General features: G+C 33.2%; 1 protein-coding gene across 1 annotated transcript in view; it reads left to right on the top strand.

Moving 5' to 3' along the window:
* SLIT3 (slit guidance ligand 3) overlaps positions 1 to 19,733 on the top strand; it is a 506,804-nt gene that overhangs the window by 321,363 nt on the left and 165,708 nt on the right. Inside the window, 4 exon segments of the mRNA XM_032210926.1 lie at positions 562 to 633; positions 6,337 to 6,500; positions 9,077 to 9,218; positions 16,915 to 16,986. Of these exon segments, the coding sequence (XP_032066817.1) occupies positions 562 to 633; positions 6,337 to 6,500; positions 9,077 to 9,218; positions 16,915 to 16,986 (450 nt within the window).

Raw genomic sequence — 19,733 nt, 5'->3', positions numbered from 1 at the left:
GAGTACTATCCACAGTGGTTAACCAAGTGCCTTGGAGAAGTCCACTAGCAAATCCTCACCCCTCCTACTTGTGTTCCTCAGCCACTGATATTCAAGAGATACAGACCCAATAAAGGAAAGCAAATAATTAGTTTAGGACTGACAATTCAGTACAGAGGTGGGGATGGAGAAGATTCCAAAATTACATCGCCTTTGGTCATAGGCTTAGTATATAGAGTTTAGAAACAGAACATATACTGATTCTGTTTTCCTTCTTTACAATTCACTTTTGTTATTGGTAGTATATTATATTTACATTACATGCATTACAGTCACTCAAATGAAGAGTACTTTATTTTAATCAAAAGTTAGTCATTGTGTGTTGTGCTTGAGATACTCTGAGCTTTTTTGTTTGCATGTATCTGTATGTAGTTATTGTTATTTACAAGATAAATGCCTTTCTAAATCTGCTTCAGTTGTTCATATGTTGCTTTCTTTTAACAGATTAAGGCTGGTTCCATAAATAGCACTGTCTTAATATTGCAACTGATGCCATCTGTGTTTGTTTTCCTTTCTTTATAGTACCCTCAATAACAACAACATCTCACGCATCCCTCTCACCAGCTTCAACCATATGCCAAAGATCAGAACCTTGTAAGTACTGAATCATGAATCACTCACAGCTTTGACTGACATATATGGGTACAGCGGTCTTTGTGTCTTGATTCATTGATTAAAACAAAGGCAATGTAATAGCTGCGTCAGAGAAAAATGCTGTTCTTTTGTTACCCCTTTTTTAGCATAGATTGCATGGAGAAACCTAACTAGAGATGGGAGTGATTAGTGGAAGAAAACTGGATCTACCATTGTAGGTAGATGTTACTCAACATTTTTGTTTTTCCAGAGAAGCCAAGACCGTCATGTCAAAATGTGGAGGACTTGCTTTGTACAAGGCCAGTATTTTCAACAGTTGATGAACTGTTGTTTGGAAGAAGCCATGTGGAAAAATATTAGAGGATAGGTTTGCAAAAAGGAGCAGAAGGGTTAACAACAATTATTCTGCATCCTTTTCCTCCTTCAGGTCTTCCACCACCACTGGTCTAAAAAATAGGACTACATCTTGGCTTCAAAAGTCTGCACAACCATCTAATCACCACAAAGACTAGCTTTTTGCTGGTATCTAATGGTTGCATGGATCTTTTCAGCCCACGTACGATATGGAGACTCTCAAACCATCAAATAGCTGTAAAGTAAGGACTGATGGAATTTTCTGCCTTCCCTCTGGTCTTGCTGGATGAAGGATTCCCTGACTGGAACTCTACTCAGAATCTAAAACCCAACCACAGGGTTTTCAATGCTCAGAGGCATTGCATTATTTTCAACTGCCTTTACAATCTTTATATGTAGCCAGCTATAATATGAACACCCACTTTGACGTAGTGGTTAAAGCATCTGACTAGAAACTAGAAGGCCAGGAGTTCTAGTCCTGCTTTAAATATACAATAAACTGTATCACCTAGGGCCAATCCCTCCCTTTCCACCTAGGAAGCAGGCAGTGGCAAAAAAACTTTTAAAATCTGAAACTCCAGGCAGTTACCCGGTGTCAACACTGACTTGAAGATGCTAGAAAAACAGTAAAAAAATAAATTATAAATAGCTGCAATATAAATATTATTGCAATGTTGATGATGTAGTATGGGGACTATGGTAAAAATACATAGCTAAATCAACACTTAAATCTGTATTTCTTTTTATTTTGTTTATGTGGTTGCATTGGCTCGGTCCACAGTTCACAATAACACATGGTTTATTTGAAATGTACCAAATTGGAGGCTGCTTTATCAATAGCATTAAGCACAAAACAAAGAAATCACATTATGGCTTAATATGATTGTCTAGGAAAATAAATTAGAATTCATCCTAACCAAAGAAATGCTGACCTATGGTCACTCAGAAACGCTAAATCTTTCTTTACCTCTCATGCACCAGATGCACCTCCCAGATATTCTTTTTAGCCATATAGAGTGAATTTTACAACTTAAGCAACACAAATGTGAACACACAGCTGAGAATAACTAGGTCTGCACAAACTATTTGGAGCAGTGCTTTGTGAAACAACAAGCACCTCTGAACCTTTTGTTCTAAGTATCTTCTCCTTCAAAGATACAGCATAGCTGCTTTGAAGGTTGCCAACATTGTTTGAACATACCAGTACATAAAGTAAAAGAGGCCAAGAGTGCCTCAAGGGGAAAGCTATTTTCTTATTCCCTTGAATACATTCACGATTCATATTTGAATGCCTTTCATTTTTATTGCTTGTAAATTATATTTGGAATTAAATATTGGTACCATTTAATTTTAACAGTGTTGAGATCTCCTCTGTGGTTCCGTTACATATTAACAGCAACTCTTGTTTTAGACTATTTCTCTTCACACATTTAACAATGAATTCTTCTATTACAAATTTATGAAGCTTGAAGTTAAATAGTATCTGTCAGAATACATGTCAGTCCACTAATATCAATAAGGGGCTGCTTTTTGTAGCCTGTCTCTTAAGTGAAAAAATTGCAAGAATATCCTCCCCTTTTATTTCTAATGGACTTTCCAGTTTAGAGCATTACAAATTGTGCAGGTGGAATCTTCTTATAGATATCGTAGCATTAGTACTATCAATGAAATATCATGGCTCTTATTTTCCATAATATCTCCGACTTTAATTTGGTTTTAGACAGTACATGAAGTAATTACTGCCATGCAGAAACATTCTTCGGGCTTTTTGTTTCCCAATCATTCAGTGTTTCATTTTTCTTCTAAGAGAGGGTAAAAGTCTAGTTTGGTGAAATTCACATAGATGATGTGATTTTTTTTAAATCTGCGGGGTGGGGGAGATACAGAGAGATGGAGAGAGGGGGATGGAGGGAGAAAGAGTGGGGAGAGAAAGAGAGGGAGGAAGAGATCATATACTGCAGTACCCAATGAGTCAATGATCTTCAGGGTCCATGGATATCCCTATTTGAATTAAATCTTACAGGAAAGCTGCCTAGAGAGAGCTGTTCTCACTGAGTTTTGTCAAAAAGAGAAGCAGAGATAATAGCACTGTTTACGCTACCCTTCTTACAGAAATAAATTAAGTTCTAAAACACCCTTCCACTCCAAATAAAAAAATAAACTTTTTTTTTAACAAAGGAGAAACATTTCAAGAAATAGAAGTACAGGTTTTGGCATCATATGAGTTTTTATTAATTAAAAGGTGTTTATATTTTGGTGAATTTTCATAAAAATATTCTAAGCTTTATCTTGGCTATTTCAAATCGATCAGTAAATGTGATAAGCTGATAAGGTCTTCTGCCATTTTCCTTTTAGTTTAATTTAAAAGGTAGCCTTGTATGTCGTTCCCTGGAGACTTATATTGACTAATTCCCTTTTACTGTAATTAAAGGAGAAAACAGAGAGGGAAACCATTAATGGGATTTCAAAGAGAATTTTTATATTGAATGTTAACAATTACATTTTATGAAACTTGTATGCTGACACAAAGGGATATTCTAGAAATTTAATTTAGGCTGTAACTAAATATACACCTTTAGAAATTACAAACTATATTCATTCATCTTTTGTTTGCTATAAATACAGTCACATTCATTTTAAAAGGGCTCTTTGAATACATGTATGCTGTCAAATAATTTATGAAGCTTCTTAGCAATCTTTCTCTTAATGAAAATTGTAAGACCTGAATGATAATAAAAAGGTTAGATTTTTCATTTTAGGTTTCATCTATTTTGTTGCAGTCTATAGTGTTCATCAGACCAAAACCAAAACAAACAAACAAAAAAGATGTGGCTAATAATATTTCCATTTAATGTCACATTTTACCATCAATTTCAATCTTCATGTTTTAAGAAATACATCATTATGGCTGGGCTGGAAGATACGATACTTTATTTAATTTCAAGCTCATTTGAAATTAAAGAAAACTGTATAATAACATTGCAACACAATACATGTGTCTTGCTATGATTAATCTATTATTCTATGGCTTTTCTAATTTATTTTGTTGTTTGTTTTATGGGTTTGTTTAAATATCTTCATTTAGAACTAATAAGAATTGCTGTGCATTGATCTGCTTTCATTTCCATGAGAAAGCTATATTTATAGAATTTATTAACCTGCATTCATTTTGTCTCATTTTATTAATATTGACTTCCCTGTTGTATTTGCCGTAATGAATGACTGCAGAAATATTATAATGTCCTCGTCTGATGATTAAAAGAAACCCAAACAATTCTAGTGCACATATATTGGGGACGTCTTTTCCAGTTGCTCCTTATTATAGTTTTATATTTCTACAAGATAGTTAAAGCTTTACAGATTGTTTTCCACTGGTTGGTCTCAAGGGAAACTTTCTAAATGCACTCAATATGTTGCAGAATTCCAACAGAAATGATATGGCTTAAAACCAAGAATGCAGCCTGGGTATTGAGCATAGAGAAAGAAAAATGCTTAAAAAATTTAAAAAAAATCATACTAGTTTTATACAACTAGAGAACTGCCAGATAAATGCATTCAGTGTTCATTACTGACAAGTATAATAACTCTGGTCTGAGTAATAAATCCATTATTTAAAGCAGATCAATTACAGTAAATATGCATAGTTTGTACTGTTAATTGGCTCAGTAGTTGCTAAATATTTTTATTTTTTTTTAAAAAAACCACTAAGTTTGAATGTGAATCTCAGGGACTAGTCTTTTCCCATTCTCTCCAGAGCTTGTCTTGTCTTTCATAAACAGATATATAGGATTTTTATAGTGGGTATGCTGTAGTGGTACTACTATTTGAGCTTAATATTATGGATAACTGTTAGATGACAGTGAAAAGATAAAGAAAAATCTAACTTCATTTTTTTTTTACAGCTAGCTAGCTGACATACTTTGCCTTGCCAGTCAGGACCTCAGACTTTATTGAGCCTAGCAAGGACATAAATTTTGGAAGCTTCCCAGGAAAAAAATATATGCCTGCAGGCCATCAGCAAACATACAAATCTAGAGACTGTCAGTTTAGGCACCGCTGCTGAACTCAACAGCAGTGGCCTGGCATAAAGATCTTTGAAATGATTAATTTATTTTGTGGATGGATAGGGCTATGTTTTACAGCACTTTATGTTTGTCAGCGATCTATGTAATGTTAGTCTGTCAGAATGATGGCTTTGTTTAACCCTGTCCAAAAGAAATGGCAGCATTGTCATGGGAACTGTGCTTTTAATGCCTGCCTGTCATGACTCATAGAGTAGAAATGAAATATTTGATAGTTTATTTGCACTTTCAAGCTACTTTGTTTTTTTTTAACAGAACTTTTTTCTAGACAATGTGACAAACTGAGTGCAATTTTACAAGACAAAAGGTCTACAATATCAAAATGTCATTTATATTCTGTAAGTAAGAAGTTGTTAAAACATGAGACCCAATACAATACAATAGCAGAGTTGGAAGGGACCTTGGAGGTCTTCTAGTCCAACCCCCTGCCTAGGCAGGAAACCCTATACCATATCAGATAAATGGCTATCCAACATCTTCTTAAAGACTTCCAGTGTTGGGGCATTCACAACTTCTGAAGGCAAGCTGTTCCACTGATTAATTGTTCTAACTGTCAGGAAATTTCTCCTCAGTTCTGAGTTGTTTCTCTCCTTGATTAGTTTCCACCCATTGCTTCTTGTTCTGCCCTCAGTGCTTTGGAGAATAGTTTGACTCCCTCTTCTTTGTGGCAACCCCTGACATATTGGAACACTGCTATCATGTCTCCCCTAGTCCTTCTTTTCATTAAATTAGACATACCCAGTTCCTGCACCCATCCTTGTACCTGTTTAATATTATGCATAGAAAAGGGAAAGATTTAATCTGGATGGCATATAGTTGGGGTCCTGTGAGTAACAACAAATAAGCAAGGGTATTTTTGATAATTTTTGTGCAGCTCTTTGCACACTTCCCATAATGATTCAAAAGTTCCCAGGCCTCTGAGAAAAAATCAAAGGATTGGGTAGAGTGTGAGACAAAGGAAGAATTCAAATGTTTGCCTTCACTTCTGTTTTCAGCACACACAAAAATCTTGTCACCTTTTAAGAATGTTGTCTTTTTGCTAACTTTCCTTACTCATTTTTTTAAACAAGCAAAGTAAAGCTCCTGTTATCAGAGTTCAGTCATGATGAACTTACTTATGTGCCATACAAGTTCCAGTTGTTCTATCGTCAGTTTCTTTGATTCACAAAAGCAGTGCATATTTTTTTAAAGGCTCTTAATGGTATTGTCTCCTTTTCGATAAGGAGGAATGCAAGCCTGACCTTCCTTTTGCTCTATCCTTTTGTAGGCGGCTTCATTCCAATTATTTATACTGCGATTGTCACCTGGCGTGGCTTTCAGATTGGCTGCGCCAGAGGCGATCGGTTGGACAATTCACCTTCTGCATGGCACCTGTTCACCTGAGAGGGTTCAATGTAGCTGATGTTCAGAAAAAAGAATACGTCTGTACAGGTAATACCCCATTATTTCACATTCTTCTCTCATTTTGTACTAGTCTTCACATTAACTTGTAATAAACTACTGTAATGTTGGTCCTTTTAAATGTCACTTTGTGCCAATTCCAATTCAGTCATGCCTCAGTTAAATAGAGCAATAATATTTTAAATTACTTTGATTTGTTCCTAGGCTTTCTGAACTGTTGGACTGTGTTAATGATTTTATACTTAGGGTTTTTTTTCCCCAAATGTTCAGATGATATTAATGTAAAAGGCTAATTACCAAATAATATAATCACATTTCTCAAGAGAATGCCTTATGAGCTTTATGTCTGACTTGAATACAAATGGAATAAATTAGGAAATGTATGTAAAGTTCTGGTATTCAATTTAATGCATAGTGGATACATATTGTGACAAAAGAAAGGAGAATATAATCCCTGCACAACACAATTGTGATCTTTATTTTAAACTGATTTTGAAATCATACTAAAGTTCAGGACTACCTTACTATGCAAATGTGAATAATTTCATGCTGCTTAAGGAATGTATATAAAGTACACAAACTGGTGTATAGGATTCTGATATTTCTAGGAAGTGCAAAAACCCATACATGATCATAGAACTTCTCTGTAGTGGTGCTCTTCTTATAGCGTTCTTGATAAACAAACCTTTTTTAATAACTGATGGAACAGAATTGCTTATTCTTCTGTGCCTGCATTCATTTCTTTTCCAATACATCCTAAGTCATGTTGAAAGATCAAAAGAGAGATGACAACTTTTTTCAATCACACTTTTGCTAACAATATCTCAAGTGTCAAGGCCATGAATTCTCAATGGAAAATCTGACATTTCAGAAACATACAGTAAAAAGATCCCAATAATTCTCTTTTGTTTTGTCCAGAGACAAATACACTCTTGGTATATCAGGCAAGGTTGTAGAGTTTCAGGTTTTTTATCTTTAGGGAATTGAGGCTATATTTCAGTTGATGGCTTTCATAACCACATATATACATAGAAATATATTTTCTAATCTGATCTATTATTGCTTTTTTTTCAAAGAATTTTTCAGGGATATCTGTTAATGATATTATCTTCCAATAATATATTCACAATGTTTTTGGGGAATTACTGTTTTGTGTGGGAGATATGTTTAATGAATGCTTGTTTTGTAAATCAGTATTGCCTTAGTAATTAAAAAGAAAACTTTCAAGCACTGTGCATAAAACTATACCCTTCTCAATAAAAAAGTATTATCCAGCAATAAATAAATAAATGCTTTAAACAAACAACTAGATAAGCAAACCCTACAAGAAAGAGTATCCTTTCTTTAAATTTAATATGTTGACTGGTGTATGTTATATATAGTTGTGTTTTACTTAGAAATGTGATTGTTTTAGATAGTGTTTATAAAAGTTAAACATACATGAAGAAATGGGATATATAAACATTCTAATTGAAACAAAGGGAATAAAAGAGATTATATTTTAAAAAATAATTTGGAACTTAATGTTATCAATATTCTAATGACCTTCATATTTCTGAATAGTATTTCTAGGAAAAAACGGAAGCGTTAATTCAGGAGATACAGTCATAAGCCATGGCTTAAAATGACTTTAAGACACTGATGCTTCCTCCAGGTTTGTCTATGTGAGGCTGCCTTTAGATCTAGTCTGCAAATTTCAATTGATATAGGCCAAATTGGATTCTAATTCATTTCCAGATGAAGTATAAATTTAACATTGTTTTTCTTGGATCCAGATTATTTAATCAAACGCTTGATGTATTAGTCTCTTCCATATCACTTGAAAACATCTGGAGACTGACTAGGAACAGCTTGGAATCAAGATTTTTCAATGTCAGCCTTGGTTTTGGAAACTTCCTATTGAATTGAAGAAACTGGTCTCCTTACTGACTTTTCAAAAGGCTTTCAGAATTCATTTTTTTTATAAAAGTTAAACTGTTGGTTTTTCATATTAGATTAATTTGTTTAGGGTTTTTAAAATAACAAACGGCAATAGAATTTTATGCCAGAATCAATTAAAAAACAGTACTTTGTTCCTTTCTTAAAATATACAATGCAATCCTCAACAGACATCAAGGTATTTTGAAGAATAGAATCTGGAGTCTAAGATGATTATTAAAATTAATCTTAAAAATATGTAGAATGGTTCCTGTTTTCTTGAGGTAGACATGCATTTAAGATTTTGTTCGGTTGCATTGCTAACTATTGTATCAACTGATATACGGTATCTCTGATAATGGAACAATATCACTTGTGGAATACTTTCCTTCTTTCTCTACACTGGGGCTTCTCCAGATTGGCTTCAGGAGCATGTCTGGAAAAAATACATTGAAGGAAGCAGCAGGAAAGAACTGGACTTAAAACTGTAATTAATTCATTTACATAAAATGGCATACAATATTTAAATGACAATAAATTTGCAAGGCAGGCTTCTCTCTTTGATAGCTTTTCATAACATTGAAAGGTGATGATCAGTAGGACTACCAATAACACCACTCAGGCTAATCATTTTTAGTGTTAAAAAAAAGCCCACTACATTTCAAATTTTGATTTCTTTTCCATTTCAGGGTCACATGCTGAACCACCATCCTGCAATGCCAATTCTGTCAATTGCCCATCTGCTTGCACTTGCAGTAACAATATTGTGGACTGTCGAGGAAAGGGCTTAACTGAACTTCCAGGCAACCTACCAGAAAATATTGTGGAAATGTAAGTATCTCAACTCTAGTGCCCCAATGTAAAGTTCAGGGTAGTCCAACTCTACCCTCCTAAATACTGCTAGCTTCCAATTTGACCTGTTTCCATTAAAACAATCAAAATAAAAATGTGAAGCTTGCAAGAAAGAAAGAAAAAAAACATCAGTCTTCAGCAATATCTATAATATTCAAGAATACTTCCAAAGTAAACCATCAGCTTCCTTGTGAAATAAATAATATAGGTATCTCAGACCATGATCTTACTGGGGGAATGTCCACATAATCAGATACAGGACAAAGTTAAGCAAGATTTATGTAGATTTTTCCGGATGTTCTATTAAGTTGGTATTTATGTTTTTATACTATTTGTGAGTCAGCAACATTTTGCAAAAAGTCCTGTAAATTTTTCTTAATTTAAATTTTTCTCTTACAAAAATAGTTAGGGACTCCTTCTTTTGTTTCCTTTTCTCTGATAGTGTAATTCAGTCCAAGAGAGAAATGTCATGTACACCATGTTCTTGAAAGCTATATAGTAGAGGCAGTATCCATTTCCAAGAGGTTATACTTCATTTTAAATATTACTTTTAATGCTACATAAAGTCAACATAAATTTTAAAAAATACCCTCAGTAATAAACCAGTTTAATAAATCAACAAACTTAATAAATCATCTTTTTACTATCATCTGTCTTTAATGTTTACAAAGTATTGTAGTCAATCACTTAGGGTTTATTTTTAAAGCAAATAAAGATTTTGTGCTGAAACTTTAGAGTAGAATAAGAGAACATTTTCATTTAATTCCTAATATGCATTTTTCTACATTCTAGTCTTCAAGCATTATCATATAAAAGCAGCAAAAGTTGCTTGGTAGAACTGTCATTCCCATACAAGAACAATCTGTTCCTTTCCTATTCAAAAATGTTGCTTTGAAATACAAATAACACATCAGTTGCTAAGTTAAATTATTAGCATTCATAATTTAAACATTCAGAGTGGTTTTAGTACTGTTTTAATCAGTTGCTAGTTTCAAAGAGCTGTTAAAAATTTGTGTGAATGTTTGCTATCCAGAAACTAATTATGCTATTTGCTTAACTGCATTGATATTAAACAAAAAACAAAATATAATAGTTTTAACACTCAGAATGAATTTACATTTACATGCATTTACCTGCAACATGCATGAAGTTACATGGAACATAGTTACTACTATAGAGAAAATCAAGAACATGAAAAGCAAGCTGAAGATCTAACCTAAATTCAATGTTATATTCTTATATTTCCTAATCCATGAAAATGAACTTGGGTGAAAATACTAAAAATTCAGTTAAATTCATACATCTTTAGTATTTTCACCCAATTTTATTTTCATGGATTAGTGAATATAAGAATATAACTTTGAATTTAGGTTCAGCTTGCTTTTCATGTTCTTGATTTTTTCTATAGTGATAAGTATAACACCGTTGCGACCAAGATTATCCTGCTTTTTGAGAGAAAGGCAAAACAAAGAGATGGATCTGTCAAAATAACTACAATTAATTGAAATATCTGTTGTGTGTGTGTGTCTGTGTCTGTGTCTGTGTTTCATTTCTTAAATCAGTGCCTCTCATTATTCTTTTTATGTTAAAGGTAATAGAGATTTGTGGGTTTTTCTCTGGAACATAAGACAGTTGTTTTTTGGATTATATTCATCTATTGCACAGCATGCTTTTATAATAATATGGAATAATAGATGTCAAATTCTGTTTCTTTGATTTAGTCGCATGTAGAGTTGAAAGCAGATATTTGTTCATATATCTCTCTTGTGACTAGCTATATAGTGAGTTTTCAAACTTGGCAAATTGACATGCTAAAATGTTAAATAAATATATGTGATCACTTACTGATAAATAAAATCAGTGATTTAATTAATGTTTAGGGTTGACCCAAAAGCAATTATAATGCTTATTTTTAAGGATTAAATTCAGAATGACTTATTGGAGAAAACAATGATAGAAATTGGCTCAACATGTTAGTAAATCACAGGTTTCTAGGTACTTGACCTAAATTTAATTCCTTGATTTGCCATTGCAGAAGACTCAATTGACCAAAGCTCCGATGGCTATTAAGGAGATAGAAGATTGCAACCTGAAATATAAGTGAACTAAATGTTAAATGAAATGAACTGATGAATTAAATGAAAGAAAAGAAAAATTGATACTGTAGACCGTCAATTAAGTAAACCATTTGTGGGGAGCCGTTTATATCCTGCTTCTTCTCTTTCTTTAAATGACCGTTCTCTTGTGCAGGCGATTCTATCACTTATTTTGCCATTTGATTAACTTTTTACTTAGGTTAAAGAGGTTGTTCTAGAGTTCTTAAAGCTTTCCACCCTAAATATCATTCACAAACGTATGCACTACTTTCCTCAAAGATAATAAGTTCAGAAAAAACTATTGGCAGCAGCGATCCCTAAAGAACCTTTATTTTATTTTATTTCCTCTGTGTTTAGAAATTTGTTCATTTATTCTTTGTTTTTGCTGGTTTATTTTTTTCCTACAAGTTAACAGATTATAGAAGTACAGGTGTTCTTAGGACACAAAAATTTGGACGCCTTTGTCAAAAACATTTTTTTTTTGTAAAATTGAAGTGTTGACAATTTAACTCCAAACTATTTTGTCCTTTTAAAAAAGAACACTATTAACCATTGTAATAAGAAATCAAACAATCACATTAAATTGAATATAGAATGGTTCCCCCAATATTTGTTATTATCAAAATATTAATTTATATAAAGTGGATTGTCTACTGAGGCACCAGATAGAAAGCTTTAGTGATTGCACTGCTTATCATTTGGAATAACATCTCAAAACAGAAATCCCTAGGTCTATAACCAGTTATTTCAATGGGCACATTGAAAAAGATATAGCTATTGCTGCTTTCATACGTTATACTGTTTGCATTTGGTATAATTGATTATTGGTATTTTGATTTTTTTCAGTATCTAAAGGATAACTTCCTTATAATGTATAGCAACATATGGAAGTAACTAAGCTACATGAAAAGAAATGTTTGTTATTTTTGCTTTATAGTTAATTTAAAATCTACTAGTTAAATGTCTTCTTTGAAAGAGCAGTGTTTGATAAGTATTGTCAGAATTAGTTGTTCATATCCAATGGATAGTATCTCTGATTTGATTGGCAAGAATGTAGCATAATGTGTATTTTTGTTTGATACTTTCATATTTTTTGCCTCGGTATTTAGCCTTATTTCCAGAAAAAATGCACCAGTTAAGTGATATTATCCTAACTAGCAGTTATCTACTGAAGGCGATTGCATAGAGAAATGTGTTTTGATTGTTCTTTTCCACAGTGGAAATATCTGTTCTCTGGTTTTATTAAAATTATTGTTTTTGTGGTGTTAATTAGCTCCTTATTAGTGCTTAGTGATTTTTTAGTTTATGAAAATATTAAGAAATGCCAAGTATAAGTGTGTACCTCTATTTCATGAATGTGTGCACACATAAATACATACACATAGACAGTAATATAACTTTTGAGCATCCCAAAAGAAGTTGCAACTTGATTCTTCTGCATTAACCTCACAAGACAAAGCAGCACCATGGAAAGCTCCCAGTGATTCCATCATGTCTTTTGCTCGCAAGATCCATCATCTCAAATCAAGAAGGGAGAGATTCCTTAAAAATTAGTAGACGTTTTTTCTTCTGTCTTCTTTTTTGTGGCCTCACACATTCCTATCAACTTTGGGCAAATATAGTGGACCTCTGATCTCAAGGGAAGGCATTCATGATGATTCTCAGCACATCTTTCTGGTATAAATATAACAGAAACTCAGTCATTTAAAAAAATACTTTAGTGAAAAGTTTTGCAAATTTTTTGCAACACAAACAATAAGGCCAACTAAACTTAGAAGTAAGAATAAAAAATATTTAAAAGGTAATAAAAAATGCAAAGGAAAAAAAAGAACAAAGAACCAAAAAATTAAAAGGTATTTTTTTAAAAAAACTCCTTATCCCTCTTCTTACAAGCACAAGCAAATTATTTTATTCATCCGTACTATATGATTAGACACATTATTCACTTCTGCCTTGCCCTGTTTATCCAATTACAAATCCAAAAATTATTCAACAAAGCCATACAAGGGCTCTAGAATATTACAGTTACTAACTACTTTCTTAACACCCTTTTTGGGTGAGACTGCTAGACAGTCTATGTTTAGGATCCCTGCTTTAACAAAATCTTAAATTTATTCTTTTGGAAAACCTGCAGTGAAAAAAGGTAGGCTCACACACCATACCAAGACATAAAGTGCAATTATGAAGCATAACTGTTCAGTTTAGACAGTGTAGCATGATAAAGTATGAACTTATCCAATGCTTATTTTCAAGTCTAAGCAAAACGTAAAAGAAAATGCTTCTGAAAGTTCTAGTCAGCCAGTCAGGCATGTCATCCTCTGAGTAATAAAAGTTAAAAGGTCCTCAGAAAAAAAACATTCTCTATACCTCAGTCTAGATATTTTCTTTTCTATCACAATCAACATTCATGAATACTGAACACATTCAGTTGTTCAGGGAAAGGATTTACTGCTCCTGTACATCATCAACCTACCAACAGACTGATTTTGTTTTACAGCTTAGTGAACATTGACTGAGCAACCATCTTTTATTAATCAATTAACACAATATCTTTACAGTTAATAAAAGTGTGGTAAGAAGCCAAGTTATTTGTTATTTGATAAATATTTAAACATTGAGAAGAAAAGTCTTGATACTAGTATTAAGTAAATTATTTAGAATAAAATAGAATTCTTTATTGTTCGAGTGTGATTGGACACACAAGGAATTTGCCTTTCGTGCATATACTCTCAGTGTACATAAAAAGAAAAGATACATTCATCAAGAATCATTAGGTCCAGCACTTAATGATAAACATAGGGTACAAATAAGCAATCAGGAACAAAGTTACAATCCTGCAGTCATAAGTGGGACGATATGAATGATGTGAAGACTAATAGTAATAGTAATGCAGTCTTAGTGAATGGTCCCTCACAATGGTGAGGGAATTATTTGTTTAGCAGAGTGATGGCGTTTGGGGGAAAAACTGATCTTGTGTCTAGTTGTCTTGGTGTGCAGTGCTCTATAGCGTTGTTTTCAGGGTAGGAGTTGAAACAATTTATGTACAGGATGTGATGGGTCTGTAAATATTTTCACAGCCCTCTTTAACTCATGCAGTATACAGGTCCTCAATGGAAGGCAGTTTGATAGCAGGTGTTTTTTCTGCAGTTCTGATTATCGTCTGAAGTCTGTGCCTGTCTTATTGGGTTGAAGAAACAAACCAGACAGTTATGGAGGTGCAAATGACAGAATCTCTGTAGAACTGTATCAGCAGCTCCTTGGGCAGTTTGAGCTTCCTGAGTTGGCACAGAAAGAACATATATTTGTTGTGCTTTTTTGATGATGCTTTTGATGTTAGGTGTCCATTTTAGGTCTTGAGTTATGATAGAACCTAGAAATTTGAAGGTTTCTACTGTTGATACTGTTGTAAATCAACTACCACTTCTATAAAGCAATTATATTCTATACAAATATGAACTTATTAAAATATAAAAAAATTAAAATATAAAAAAATATTGATAGATATTGGTGGTTTATACATATCTTGGATATAATACATTATTTCCTGAATCATTTTTAAAAGTACCCTTCATATCTCTGGTCAAACAAACTCATATATCAGATATAGATTGTTCCAGAAGTCAATTTTTATTCTTTATATTCACTTATTTTTGTATTCATTCATAATATATATATTATATATATATATATTATATATATTTGTTGCATTTGTGCTGATAAATAAATAAAGGGAGACTAGTATAGATCTATTTCAAGCTATTTAGCTCTCATCAGCTAGCCATACCCTTACTGGGAATCGAAATATACATACACACACACACACACACACACTGATGTGGCAGTTATCAGTTAATGTGGTTTCATGAGTAGCTTCTCTGTGAAATTAAATAAGTTGTTTAAAATCTAAAACCACCAGCTCTTTGCTGGGGAATAGTTCACCAAAAGGAACATAATTTCATATTTAAATACAGTATAACATACATGTATTTATTTGTATATCGAAATATATTTTTCTTCTATATGACTATGTAACCTTCTATGTCAACCATCTATATTATTTTTCCTATATAAATTACATGCACATATTAATAACATATAGTATATTACATGCAGTTCTGTGACTAACAATTAATAGCCTGGCTTTAAGACAGAATTCGTTTCTGTGCCTCTACACATATATACACATAAACACATACAATGCTGTCTTATTGTTTTGATGTAGAGTTCTAGTACTCATAGAGACATAACAAAAAAGGGTGAATCTTGAAATAGACTTGTACAGGATATATTAGGATTTTTATTGCTATAAGATCATTTATTCGCTTTTAGTACATCTTTTTTCTTGCTTGCTTGCTTTTTTTATTGCTTTGTTGAAAGACTGTTCTGGATAGCAAAAGTTATTTAAAAGACAATAATAAAGCCAGAATATAAAGGGACTTGCTCTTATATCATGTTCAGAATATCTCTGAATCTGTCAAGCCGCTCTGTGTTGTCTGCAGTATTTTCAATTTTATTAGAGCAAGTGAAGGAAATTGTTCTTGTCATTTGACCTGAACAGTTGTTGAAGTCTTAAAAATAAAACTCCCAAAGGTTAAAAAAAAGTGATTCTTAGTATATCAAAACAGATCACAGAACTGTGATCTTTCAGAACTCTACAATAGACTTCAATGCACAATAGTACATTCACTGTTTAAAAAAACTATTTCAAGTTGTTTAGAAGTATTATGGAATATATTAAAGACTATCCTTTTCAATTTTATAATGATGATAGAATCATAGAATGTAAGGCCTGAAAGTGTAATAGCCTCGTAAGTCCTCGGACTTACGAATGACAGCTCGGCAGCAGCCAGGCGCGCCTTAGCCAATCAGGCGTGCCTGCGGGTTGCCAGGCTGTCATACGCGAGGCTATTGGCTCGTCTGTCTGACAGCTCCATATAAAAAGCTGTCAGATGGAGGAGCGGTGCCGGTCTACCTACAGTTACTGTTCTTGCCTGTAATAAAGAGTTTCTTACGGTTACCTCAGACGCCTCTGCTTTTCCTTCCGCCAATCTAACAGAAAGGACCTTGGGATCGTATAGTCCAATATACTAAATATCTAAAATTCTATTTAACCTTCTATCTGAACTGTAATGCTGAACAAGTGAAAATATCTTTGTGCAGCAGGACCTTTGCTTCCTGTGTTCCTCTGATATACTCATTGCTCATCTTAGATCTGCTCTAGAAAGACACAACATTTCCTTGGATTTTGCTGAGAAAATCTATTATACCACTATTGCCATTTATAGAAACCATATGGTACAAATTACCACACATTATACTCCTGTTTCTTATTATAATATTCCTCATTCTGCTATTAATAATATTAAATCCATATTTTGTTATTCTTTTACTTTTGCCTGTTTTGCTTAAATATGATTTTCAAAAGATTTATCTTTATATAATTTATGTGTATGTGTCTGTGTGTATGTGTATGTGTAGATGTGTTATTTATATATTATATAAATAATAAAAATGAAATACCAAAGATTGTTCATATATCTTTGCAATTTTGACAATTATGCTTTTTATTTTATTTTCAGCCGTTTAGAGCAGAATTCCATAAAAGCCATTCCTCCTGGAGCCTTCTCTCAATACAAGAAACTTAAAAGAATGTAAGTAAGTTAAACGTCTTGGTATGCTTAATATTTTCAGTATATTTTACCATTCTTTGAGGCAGCCATGTAGGCAAAGCTCTAATTTTGCCACCAGGTGTCCAGAGTTTCATATTTATACAAAATTGTGTGTGTAATTCTTGAATTTGACACCTTGGACATATTCCTGTAGTTTTTACTTTCTGGAGGAAAGCTGATTTCCTAGGTAATTAAAAATGGGCTGATTTCTCTTCCTGATCTCCCCTTAATGCCTGCATTTATTCAAATTTGTCCCAATTTTCTTCTATCTCGTGAAGCAAGCTTGGGGAAGTAGAGTGTGTTGACAGTGTCACTTGTATTTCCAAAAGTTCACTCTTTGAGAGATGCTTAGTAGGAAACAGTAGAACAAACGTGACAAAAAGTGAAGGAAAATTGCTCATGCAAAAATTAAACCCACTTAATGTATTTGTATTTAAGCTCATAAATTACCCCAGCAGGGTTTAAGATAGAGATGCCTTCTTAGTGCTATGGAGGCAGTGTATCTAATACTCCATGACAAATAAACCACTAAAATCAACTTCTTTATCCTTTCTTTACCATCCACAAATTGTTTTAAGTAGTATTTATTTATTTATTTAAAGTCACTTAAGTAAGTTTCTTGTTCTTGGAAAGAAAAATCATCTTAAGTGCAGTTTGCTTGCAATAGTAGTATTCTTCTTTAGTTTGATATGAAATAAGTTCAATTAAAAAACATACTAATCTTTTTAATATTGATGTCAATGTGGGTGTTGAAAACACTTAACAAGTTCAGTATAATTGCTCTAAATTTACATTACATTGGTAGTAAAAAGGGAGTTTCGTAAAAAGAGCAAAGCATGAAAGTGCTGTTACAGGTCTACTGAAATTTGATTTGGGAACTAAAATATTTAGCCGATGATCATGAAAAATATTCAAGAAATTGTAGAGATATCCTTTATTTTTTAAATGAAGAAACCACAGTCACTTCTTTGAAAATGAGTTACTTCAATGACTATGGTGGCAGAATACATGGGACAACATGTTAATCCATACATTTTATACAGGACATCCACTTAAACAACATTGAAAAACTGTCTCATAAAAGTGTACAACTGCCATTATTTATGGAGCTGGTAATAGGCATTCCTTCCTGTCACTGTTTTTCCTAATGGAATGCAGCCCATCTGCGAACAAACTCAGTTCTTATCTCCTGAATTTCCAACTTCCATCTTGTTTAGATTTATTTTCTCTCATATAAATCATTACTGTAGCTAAACACTGGTTTAGAACATGTATATCATGTCAAGCTGAGCGTCACCAGCGTATTGCTGCCTAAGCATTTACACCTTTCCCAGTGGCTTCATGTGAACAATACTGAGAATAAAGCAGCAGTTGTTCCAAAAATTAAGAGAGAATTGCATCAGAATTCCCTAATTCTCAGGTCACTGCGACACTCAAAGGGAGTTGGTGAAGATAAAAGCTACTCACAATTTGACCAGAATCTTGATTCAAGTGCCTCTGCCTCTCTGCTGCAAGTCACCTATTATGGTAATGATAGCTGATTTCCATAACACAAGCCAGTTGTGGAAAAAAGTAAAAAAAAATAGTGCATTTCAAAAATAGATATAGTTGTATAGATTTATTATATTATACATCTTGTCACAAAAAGGCACATTTAAAGCTGAGCAGTAATTGGCATAATCTTCTGAATCCAGTGAGAATGAACATACACTGTCTCCATTACATTATGCAAAAAATTATTCACCATTTCCACGGCTATGTATCTCAAAAGATCCAAGATTTCGAGAGAGAACGTGGTAAGCTAGATAGACTCAAGGGTCTTGCTCTCATACTCAGCCCTCAGGAATGGAAGATACAAAAAAAATCTGGACCAGTCTGGGCACTGGACATATCATTAAATATTCTGTTGGTATATGTAAGCAAATTTATTTTTATAGTATCTTGCAACTCTATTACCACAGATTTGCTAAGACTGTGAATGAAAGCAACATTGAGTTTGTACTGTCCTTTTCTCCAAACTTCCAAAGTGTGAAATTTTTACTTGGAGAATCCTAATTCTTTACAGATGACTTTGCTTATTATAAGTTCAATATATATTGTTGTGCACATCCAGCATCAAAGAAATTCTGCTATCCTTGAGAATCAGTTTGAGATGCTCAGTGTTCTTATTAAGTTCACACTGAGTAATTAAACCGTGGAAGGCAGCCAGTGCTGTTTCTTTCTTTTTTTTTCTTTGCCTTCAGCACAGTAACACTTTCTTTTAAGACTTTTCCTTATAAAGCAGAGATAAAGTTCAATAATTTAAATCCCAAAGGAGAAGCTCAGACTGATCAGAGATGCTGGGGCTTCTGTCCACAGTATAATACAAGTGGAGACCGCAACAATAATATTAGGTTAGAAAGGGAGGAAAAATGTGACACTGAAATTCAGATTGGAATAGCCATAGGTGTTATAAGTGCTAATACATAGCTATACAGCTTGACTTCAGATGTTTTGATACAGTAAAATATATTGCTTATGCATAAAATGGTAATACAGAACCACACAAAAAAGTTGGCTAAATTGTATGGCTTTTTGTAAGGTGGTGCTATCTTCAGAAAGTGATTATGTTACTTCTATTCACTAGGCCTGTACCTAGTGAAGCAAAAAAAAAAAGTATTTTTGAGGGAAATGCGTTTCACCTCAGTAAGAATTGTTGCCTCATTGAAGGGAGCCCAGACTACCTTCTG

Source organism: Thamnophis elegans, chromosome 2 (assembly GCF_009769535.1).
Source record: "Thamnophis elegans isolate rThaEle1 chromosome 2, rThaEle1.pri, whole genome shotgun sequence".
Lineage (NCBI taxonomy): Eukaryota > Metazoa > Chordata > Lepidosauria > Squamata > Colubridae > Thamnophis > Thamnophis elegans.
Note: the sequence above shows the minus strand (reverse complement) of the source record. Positions and strands in the feature narration are given on the sequence as shown.